Below are 10,801 nucleotides of genomic sequence, written 5' to 3'. Positions count from 1 at the left end.
CAGGACTCGTATTTTGTTGAGTAAGAACGTTGTGGTAGTAAGAAAAGACAAACAGGCAGATAAAATCAATACAAAACAACTGTATCCAGATCTCTGAAGCTCTGAAGAATAAAAGCTTACAGAGGAATGATGCTTAGCGCAGGAAAGGGTAGATGATGACGAAATCACACAGTCGGGGCCTGGTACACTTTTTCCGTTTGTTTAGTTGTGGACACATTTGGGGAGTCCCCATAGATGCGGCGTGTGTGTCTGCGAGTGCCTCTGTGAGAGTCTGAGAGGCGTACGCGTGTAAATGTGGTGTTTCTCAGTGGATGGAGGATGGAAGTTAACTCCCAACACGTTAAACGGGTCTCCTAGAAGCCAAACACAGAATTTTACCTATGATGCACTGCTCGCATTCCTTCACCGGTGGTGTCATATTCGCCTCGATCAAGACGCTCCCAGGTGTGACTGCCGGACACGAAAGCAGATGGAGAAACAGGATGAGGGTCTCTTCTGTGTTTATGTTTCCTTAGAAGCCGGCAGGAGCGTGGGAAAGGGGTCCTGGGTGCATTTCCTGGACCTGGAGCACGGCGCGTGCGATTTCTACCCGCAGTGAAAGAGAGGGCCGGCATGAATGTAACTCCCATGTGTCTCTCCCTCGTGATTAAGTGCCGATCTTTCTGGTGTTTAAATTCTTTATTTATTTTTTTAAATTTAACTTGACACATCACTCACGACAGACGCATCCCACACTCAGGGACCAGGCTGGCCTCGTTCCTCACATACGCATGTGCCTTGAATATCTCCACTTCATCCCACCTCGTGCTGCTTTCCTGAAACTTCAGCCCTGGATATAATAAACTGCCCCAGCCCCCACCTCACGGCTTGTCTGAGAGAGTGTGTAAAACCATGGGCGAGGCCACAAAAAGCATAGCTTATGTGTCGCCATAATGAACACAAAGCCCCCCCCCCCAACAATGAACACACGTCAAAAGGTTAGCGAGCATCACCAATGTATTGTCGACATATGTCAAAACATACGGCGGTTATCAGGAGAAGGGTCAACGACTTTCATACACATCCGTTTAGTTAAGGAATGACTAAATACATAGGAGAACTCACTAAGCTCACTGATCGCACTGCGCACCATATGCACAAGTTTCAACTCGCAGTGGCGGCTTACATTTTTCCAATAGGAGGAGCATATTTTGACATACAATGAGAAATACATTTTTAGTGCGCCGGATTTTCCTTTGTGACGCACAGGCATTCCTTCGATATTGCAGCGAGGTGGTCGTCCGTTACATTCGTTTTTTTTTACGTGCCGAGCAGTTTAGCTGGCTGAAGGGTCCGATGTGAAAAATCCCCGTTGGAGAAGGTCACCACCTGGACATGGCTCAAAGCACGTCCTGCTGACTTTGTTGCCGACAACTTCGTTTTCCTGACGTTACCCCGGCACGGAACCGCTGTCTTCCCAGTAGACAGGTCACGCCCTGCCAATGTGGCTGCTGGAGAAGTTCAGTGAGACCACAGAGGGGTGAAATCTCAGCTACATGGCCCAAATTTGGTCCATTGGATCCCTCTCTTTTGTTTTCGGAACCCAGGAACATTGACCGTGCCACTCTTTGTCATGGCCACCTGGACCACGCCGACACCTCCTGTTGCGGCAAACGGAGAACACGCGAAACGCCTACGACCGGATGTGCAGGACAGCGTCCGGGTGTTCGTCCATGAAAGCCTACTGGCTGCCACATGAGGCGGTGGCCTCTCATTGGCTTTGTGGTGCCACGGCTGACACCAAGGTGTAGACCACAAAGAAAAACAATGGCTGAACAAAAAACCATGGAATGAAGCTACGATACAGTCTGTCTTCTTCTTCTGTACACGTGCCTCCATGTTGGCCATTTCCACCGCCCCAACTGTCCCTCCGAGGTGGACCCTTCTCGCCCTCATCCTGCTCCAGTGCTGGTGGGGGGGGTCTGGGTGGCTGTTTGCACAGTTTTGAGGCCACAGTCCACCCAGGAGAGGCGGAGCAGGAGGACGCGGACTGGCTGGAGGTTATACGTGCACCTGAGGCTCCTGCTCGCTCTGCAGGCTCTGGATGCTGGTGAGGATCTTCTTCTGATGTCCTGCCAGCGTCACTCCCATGTTCCCCAGCTCACTGCCCCAGAAGGGAAGCCAGGAAAACATCGTCAGAGAAAGTGAACAATGCCCTAACAGCTGTCAAACAGCACTTGACATTTGGATGTAGATATAATCGCTTCAACATTTAGGCCGATGCATCCAGTCATCGCTTGATACTATATTGATCGCAGAAGCAACCTTTCCTGACTTGTTAGCACATTGCTAATGCACCCACGCTGCTTTCACACCTCTGGGTCCAATTTGGTAGTGCCGGGTGGGTGGATCTGGCGGTTTGACTCATGGCTTCCTACCTGGCGTCCATGCTGAGCACAGAGTCGAGCGTGACGTAGCCCGAGCTGGAGAAGTGCTCCTTGTACTGGCCCATCTTGATAGAGTCCAGCCACTCGTCCACAGTGCTTGTGCCGAGATCGGTCAGGCTGGGGTCCTGCCTGCAGGGAAAGCTGACCGTAAATATAAACATGGATCTCAGGTCAGACTAATGGGTCTGAGATAAAGGCAAATGGATCTGTGACCCATATGCACCATTAGATCTTATTTCCCTCAGGGGATTAACGTACAAATTAACAAACTAACTATCTACAGTATGTCTGTCTTTCTACATATCTGTCTGTCTGCTTATTTGTCCCTCCATCCATCCTAATAAATATAGAGTTGGTCACAGAACCCATTTGCAATTTTAAGAGACATGTGACTCTGGTTCTGCTCAGTCCACCGTCTCAGCTTTACCAGATGGTGCTGTTCGCCAGCTGCTTCAGGCTGCCCGGGCTGCGGATCAGCTGCTCCAGGGTGTTGACGATCTGGCAGAACTTGGGCCGTTCGCTGCGCCCTTTCTCCCAGCAGTGCAGCATGAGCTGGTGCAGCACCAGCGGGCAGTCCATGGGGGCGGGCAGGCGGTACCCTTCATCGATGGCCTTTATCACCTGCAGGAAGTGGCACATGCCGGCCGTCAGAGCGCCCTGCTGGGTCTCTGTTCCGCCTGGCCGTAAGATATCTGCAGCGGCACTCTGAGAAATGAATTAGCGACTCATAAATTCAGCTCCCCAAGCGTCGGCCTCTGTACGTTTTTACAAAAGGCATTAAACCGAACGATTTCATTAAAATTTATAACTGGAGAGAAATGCATAAGGCAGAGAGCCGGCCAGAGCCTTTGGGTTACACATCTGCTGAGCGGCCCAGTGGGGGAGGGTGCGGGGTGTGTTTTGCCAGTTCCTTTCAGCTGGCTCGCTTCGCATAGCCACATGCAAGAAAAAATTCCTCTGTGAACATCCCTAGGTGGTTTCCAAAAAAAATAAGCGCTGTTACTGCTGCATGGAAAAGAGCGGAGCGCTGACAGCTCGGAGTCTGGGTTTATGGCAGCAGGCCGCTCCGGGGCCCGCTTACTCTCAGCAGGCCGCTCCGGGGCCCGCTTACTCTCAGCAGGCCCCTTCTCGCTTTACCGCTACTGACGTCCAGAACACCCTTCCCGTTCCCCGGCCCCCAACCCGCGTGTCCCCGAGCACTAATCAGTCCCAGTTACGGACTGGGATCCGCATCCTCTTTGTGCTGCTGTCTTTCACACGACTGTCACAGTCTCTCACCTGTCATTACTGCCCACTTACTGCAATGTTCCCTCATGGTCAGGCCTCTTTGCACTTCACTCTCCTAGTTTCTTTTTTGTCCTTGGAGTAAATTTCTTAATGCATATACAGTATATTTATATATTTTTTGGAAATACTTTATATTTTTATTTTATTTACTTTTTTCTAATGCATTGTCAAATTTTGCTGTGCATTGCATGATGATAATAAATGTATTCTATCGAATTAAATGCAGTTTATTTTTACATAGCACCTTTAGCCAAGGCACTTTACCCGTGTGTGTTGTAATACATTACTGCCTTATCTATTCTGTTCTATTGTATTCGCCTTGGTTAGACTACGACCTCGGTGGTCAGGACTACAGGAGGATTAAATGTGCAGCCAAATTACAGGGATGTGAAGGTGAGATGAATGACTAGAGGTCTCTGAGAGCATGAGTTTGTAATGGCTCCTACCTTCTTCCTGTCTGACGTTTCCTGTTTGACTCATGTGTTTGCTTCCTCTCTCTCTACACCAAGCTCACCAGTGTAGAGATCCAACATCCAAACCCCCAATAGCTGTAAAACAGCTGGGAAAAGATTCACTGGACCTCTGCTACAGCCTGTCAAGTTGAAGGTGGTGCATCTCACGCCTTGATTGGACGTGCCCTCATATAGCAGCCGGTTTATAGGAGTAAGCCCTCAAACTCACGTCCTGATTGGACATCTTCTTATATAGCATCCGGTTTATAGGAATAAGCCCTCAAACTCACGTCCTGATTGAACATCTCCTCATATAGCAGCCGGTTTATAGGAGTAAGCCCTCAAACTCACGTCCTGATTGGACATCTCCTCATACAGCAGCCAGTGTATAAGAGTAAGCCCTCAAACTCACGTCCTGATTGGACATCTCCCAGTAGGGCCTCTCGCCGTAGGAGACCACCTCCCACATGACGATGCCGTAGCTCCACACGTCGCTGGCCGACGTGAACTTCCGGTAGGTGATGGCCTCGGGCGCTGTCCACCGGATGGGGATCTTTCCTCCCTGGGAAACATAAATGCCCCAATTTGGTCCCAGCACACATTTCTACACACCCAGCATCATTCAGTAAAACGCTCATACATCATACTTCACGCAATCGCAGGGCTAGCAGAACTTCGCGGGATTTCTTGACAAACCACAGAATATAACTCTGTAAATACACAGGGCCTGATCCAGATGCAGGGCTTCACCCAGTGCATGGTGCAGACGAGGAAAGCATGACGATCCACAGTGCAGCTCCAAGACGACAGGGGTTTATTAATAACAAAACACAAACCAGGAAATAAAGGAACCACGAGGGGTAAAAAGGCCATAACAACAAAACACAGGGGAACAGTATTAAAGAGCAGGGCAAGACAGGGAGCAGAACTACGGGGAAAATAACTACAGCGGAGTCCAGTACACATAGAAACAAAGCACAGGATAAACAGCACGCGATACAGTGACCAACTGAGGGAACATAACACAGGCAGGCACTACAGATAACGGTGACTAACAAAGGTATCAAAGGACTCAAAACAATCAACCAATCAGAACAGACACTGGAAACAGGACACAGGTGGAATTAACTACCAATTAAGAAACAGAACTAAGCGGCTATGAACCTTCGACTAGGGAAAACGCTACACTAGGAAAATGAAACAAAAGAACAATAAAAAGCCGAACAGAACGTGAGGATGGCAACCAAAGACAGGGAAACTCGAATAGGGAATTAACCAAAACACTAGAGAAAACAGAGAACCGCTAAATACAAAATAACTGATGAGGCAGGTCTGAGGTAAGCTTCAAACCCAGGACCTACTGACTATATGCCACGCACTAAGGAAGGCAGCAGTCCAGGCATTAAGTGAAACACACTAGGGACTAAAGGCTAAAGACAAAAGGAGAAACGCAGGCAAAATGGCCAGCAATGCCTGCTGGCCAATAATGTGAAAGGGTCACAGGGGGCGGGGTTGGGCAGTACAGACCCTGAATACAGGTGTCGACTGTTTCTGAAGGTCTCCTTTCATCTGAACCACAAAGTCTTCCTCAGAGTTCACCTGTGTAGGTGTGGTAGTTAAATTATAAATCAACCTCTCTGATTAACTGAGAATAAAACTGCCACTTAGAATAAAACTCTGGACCTCTCAGTTAGTGAGCAAAGTAATCTCTTATATTCCAGCAATCCCATCACACACTGGCACCAGGTACCAAGTTCCCCAGCACCGAGAGCAAGTGATAAACCAGTTGATAAACCATAACTATCATAATTCCAGATAAGGACTTCTAAGTCCTGATTGGTCACAAAACACCAACAAACCGAGCTCAAACACAATTCTCCAGCTATTTTGGTTCACCTTGGTAGCAAGGGAAAATCCACCCATTTCTCTCAATTTACCATAATTTGTCTCAATTGTTAGACTCTACTTGAAATATGCATATAGATATCGATTATATGACATTGAATCACTGTAAATATTTGGTTGTCCTTTGATTAAATGATTAATGCATTAACGTATTGTCATTGAATCACTGCAAATATATGGCTAACATATGATTAATATCATAATCGTAACGATTACTTATACATTTGGACTACCGAATAACATATTGCGTATGGCCTACTGCGACTACTTTATAACTACAAATCTTTGTGCACCAGTTGGGGCAGTTTCAAATCTCTTCCTGCAGATGGTTTCTCCCCCCCTTTTGTTCCGCCGTCTGCCCCTCCAAGGTCCGAGTTTTCTTCAGGGTCTGCGGAACTTACTGCAGGCAGCTATTGCGAAGCGAGGTCACACAGTATTCCAAACAACCTCTTCTAGCCTAAGGCTTAAGATATAACAGACCCAATATGCCTCCGCTCCGAGGCCTACCAATGTCAAATATTCCTTCCACATAGACACAAGTCTCTCGTTCTTGTTTACATCTAACTGTGGTAAAGTACAGAAGCAAAATCGAATCCCTGATGCTGTCACATTCTTACTCAGTAAGCATCCAGTAACTCAGCCAGCCAGGACTCATGGGAAGTAGGAAGTGCGGCAAAACCTGCCAAGGGTCTCTAAATTAGCCTTACATATGCAAAGAGGTACAACACCTCTTAAGCAGATGAAAATGGCCTAACTTCACTGGCATGTTCGAAGGCTAAATAAGATCACAGCACGCAGCTTCTGTTTTCACTGGTCTTGTTGACGGTTGTGTTCTGAGTGCTGGGCTTGGATCGGCCTGTATCTCCTTTCAGAGGCTTCCCTTTTGGACTGTATTTCTCATGTTTTAACAAAGAGCCAATGACCGCCTGCGAAGGTGTGTTGATCTTATTTACGCTTTCAAATTGGCAGTGCAGTGCAGGCCAGTTTAAGCATGCCACGAGGACTGTCTGGGACTTTTTCTGTGTTGGGACTCTTCTTTGTGCCTTCAAACTATCCCTTTGGGTGGGTACGGCGATTACACTATGCTAAGCTGGAATATTTACCTAGGGTGACGAGGTTTTTTCCATTTATACACTTGGGTGTTTTTAGCGGATCAGGAGACGTGCTCAGGCTTGCAAATGCTGCTGGAACCTTCAAAGTACAAGCTTGTGGCCTTAACTACTTTACTGATTTGCTAGGCCAATTAATGCCAAACGATGATTGGAGAGAGAGCTGATGTCCTACCCTTGTGGTGTAAGCAGCCTCGGGGTCGTCCTCCAGCACCCGTGACAGGCCAAAATCGGACACCTTGCACACCAGGTTGCCGTTGACCAGGATGTTTCTGGCAGCGAGGTCGCGGTGCACGTAGTTCATCTCGGAGAGGTACTTCATGCCAGCGGCGATGCCACGCAGCATGCCCAGCAGCTGGATGATCGCGAACTGCCCATCGTGTTTCTGAGGCAGGAAAGGTGCAGAAGACAGGAAGTCATGTCCCAGTCGTAAGTCAGGTCACCCAGTTCCGGCTCCTGTGTATGTCCTCTCAAGCTAAACCCTCTGAGCCCTCGCCTTAATCCTGGAACTGAGCAGCAAGTTTGCAAAACACAGTCCAGTATCCCAAGCATATGTCCAAACCAACCCAAAAATGGTTAGCTGACCGCAGAATCAAGCTTCTGCCATGGCCATCTCAGTCCCCTGACCTGAACCCCATTGAAAACCTGTGGGCTGAGCTGAAGAGGAGAGTGCACAAGAGAGGGCCTTGGACCCTGGGTGATCTGGAGAGATTCTGTAAAGAGGAATGGTCTCAGATGCCCTGCTCTGTATTCTCCAGCCTTATTAAATGTTACAGGAGACTCAATGCTGTTATATTGGCGAAGGGAGGCTGTACAAAGTATTAAAAGCAGGGCTGCCAATAATCGTGGCACATGTGTTTTTTTTTAAATAATTATTTCTTGATGAAGGTTTTGTTTTTCTTTGAAGTTTATTTCAACAAAAGGTTGTATTTTTCTCATTTTTTCAGTGTGAGATGAAGCTGCTTCACCAAAAGGTGGATTTTTTCTAACTGTTTTTACAATTCTTTACAAGGGGTGCCAATAGTTGTGGAGGGTGCCTAGTTTTCTAACTAGGAACTTTTGTTAAGTTTCCACAGAAATTTTTGTCAAAATCCTATCTTGTGGAGTGGGTGAGTTTCTGGTTGTTTGTTCTTCACATTGATGCACGTATGATTGCGATGTCCCAGAATCCAACCCTGGAGGAATGAGAACTCAATGCCGGGTCCTTGGAAAGCAGAGATCGTAGCTAACAGTACACAGAACTTGAAACTAGGAAGTCAAGGTGAAAAATGCTGGAACATCTGGGTATAGAAACGTGAGGAATTTGTTCTTGGATGTATGCATAGAAAAAACAATTCCAAGATCTGGCTCTCTAGGCCTGTACATTAAGAGGTTCCTGGTAGTTTATGAAAACCTCCATTTACTCTATGTTTTTTTTCCTACGGCTCTGCCTTTGAGTGCTGTCATCATGAAGATCATCTCTCTGGTCTCCGATAGAGTCTACAAGCACGAGTCATATCCTCTCAAGCTAAAGGACCCCTCTGACTCTCTCCCAAGATGAATATGCCCGCAGCGTATCGGCTATCACGACACAGGCTGAACGTGGGACACGACTGTTTTACACAGTCGCTCTATATATCTGAACAAGCGATCGAGCGAGTGAAGCTTAATTGATGAAAGGCCTAATTAAATGCATGTTTTCTGAAAGGCGGATGACGATGAGCTATCGGCCGTAAAAACCAAAACCATTATTATATTAGCTTTTTTATGGGAGCGCTGGGTAATATTTATGGCTCTTGGTCCATTATGTCTCCGCTAGCAAGCTGAACGACGCAGGCAGTTTTTATTTTCCATTTCCATCTCTACACATCCGTAATTAAAAAGGGTCGTCACTAAATAATGGAAACTCAGGCCCACTTCTAACCTCCGGAGCATGGAGGGGGGGTTCAGTCTGATTAAAGTGTAACTGGAGTCCTCCAAGCACAAGCATGTTCCTCTACATCTCATGCTGCCCAGGCTGAAGGTAAGTAGTGTTGTGATCTTTTGTGTGTTGTGAGTCATTAACGTGTGGGAATCACATTAGAAGATGAAATAATTGCTTTAATTGGCTCTGACTGTTTGACTAATTGTTTTTTAATGTGATATTTCCTTTAGCTGATTGACTCTGGACTGAAAAGGTGGTCACTCTCATGGACTGTGAGCCGGTTGGTGTCTTGTACCTTCAGGAAGGTGTCCAGAGAGCCGTTTTCCATGAACTCTGTGATAATCATCACAGGCTTACCTGCCAAGGAGAAAGCAGGCACGATAAATGGCAAAGAAACAAGACTGGAGGGCGTGAGCCAACAGCGGGGCGCGGGGGGAGGGGGGGGAGGGACTGACAGCTTCTCCTAACCCCCGCAGGACATGACAGGAAGGCCTGCCACTGTCCTTCTAGCTACCTTCCTCCGCCTGCCCACCAGCAGGTAGGCCTCCATCACTGCAGCAGGCTGTAATTAAAGGCGTCAATAACTGTCGGGTCCTGAGGAGACTGAGCGGTCCGCTGGGGATATCTTTGTACGGGAAGACTACAGTTGTTAGCGGGCACTTGTAGGGGGAGGGGTTTCTTTTGGAGGGGGGCGGGGGGAGGAGCACAAAGTAGTTGGGTCATGATGAATGGACTTACGGAGAACATAAGTGTGGGTACAAGTGGTATAGCAGGAATAGGCTTTACCCTGCGCATTTGGCCCCCCACACCCCACAGCCAAGGAAAATGCTCCCACTACCAGGCACTAATACAGCCCGACGCACGCTTGCCAGCCCGGGCAGGATTACATCTGAATAAACTGATAAAAAATCTCCTCATTGGTTGAGCCAGTGTCGAGAGACAGGAGAGCACAGGCACAATGAATCTCGCATCAGACACGCAGAATTAGTGCCCGGCTAAGAGCAGCCAAATGACCTTGCCACCACCCCCTTTTATTGAGAGAATGGTAGCTTAGAGCAGCTGCTGCCATCCTATGTTTTTCTCTAGCCAACAAAGAGACTGCGTTTGTCGGCCCTGTAGAAGCAGAGGTGTGTTTGTGTGCTTGGAGATACCTGATCAGACCGTATGATCGAGGCCCAGCGAGCATCGCACATCATGGCATGTCAAAGGCCAGGAAATCAGGTCACATTTACATCAGTATTCACAGGAATAAACACACAACTCCTTGTGTTCATGAAACTTTACAGGCTCACAAATTTAAATTTTAAAGATCTGCTGTTGAATACGCTCCCTTTTGGTGCCATCCACCTGTTGCTTTGGTCATTAGCGATATTTTGTGTGAGATACCCAGGTCTGCATTCAGCAGCTCGGAGTTACGGGGTTGAGCCTGGCTGCATTCCTCCAAACTCCACAGAAATCTGACATCGCGTCGAACTGAAGGATGTGAGGCCTGTGGCACGGTTATGGGGGTTGGGGGTGTGTGTTCTGCTGTTCTGAACAGTGTGTCAGTGGACAGGGTGCTCAAATACATCTGGGGGGGGGGTGGATTAGAGGAACTTGATGATGGTATGGAAACTTCAAAGATACAGGCTGACACACACACACAGACACATATAAACACACAGGTTTGTATTCATATCTTTATGGGGACTCTCCATTCATATCTATGGGCATAACCCT

The 10,801-nt window shown here is 47.7% G+C and overlaps 1 protein-coding gene across 1 annotated transcript in view; it reads right to left on the bottom strand.

The window, feature by feature from the left end:
- Positions 1-978: 978 nt before the first annotated feature.
- LOC125740808 (ephrin type-A receptor 3-like) overlaps positions 979-10,801 on the bottom strand; it is a 61,899-nt gene continuing 52,076 nt past the window's right edge. The window contains exons 12-17 of the mRNA XM_049012463.1: positions 9,378-9,439; positions 7,355-7,564; positions 4,578-4,727; positions 2,854-3,047; positions 2,418-2,555; positions 979-2,143 (exon numbers count right to left, since the gene is read on the bottom strand). Coding sequence (XP_048868420.1) covers positions 2,041-2,143; positions 2,418-2,555; positions 2,854-3,047; positions 4,578-4,727; positions 7,355-7,564; positions 9,378-9,439 — 857 coding nt within the window. The 3' untranslated portion in view covers positions 979-2,040. The remainder of the gene's footprint in view (positions 2,144-2,417; positions 2,556-2,853; positions 3,048-4,577; positions 4,728-7,354; positions 7,565-9,377; positions 9,440-10,801) is intronic.

The sequence above is a fragment of the Brienomyrus brachyistius genome, chromosome 4, assembly GCF_023856365.1.
Source record: "Brienomyrus brachyistius isolate T26 chromosome 4, BBRACH_0.4, whole genome shotgun sequence".
Classification (NCBI taxonomy): Eukaryota; Metazoa; Chordata; class Actinopteri; order Osteoglossiformes; family Mormyridae; genus Brienomyrus; species Brienomyrus brachyistius.
Note: the sequence above shows the minus strand (reverse complement) of the source record. Positions and strands in the feature narration are given on the sequence as shown.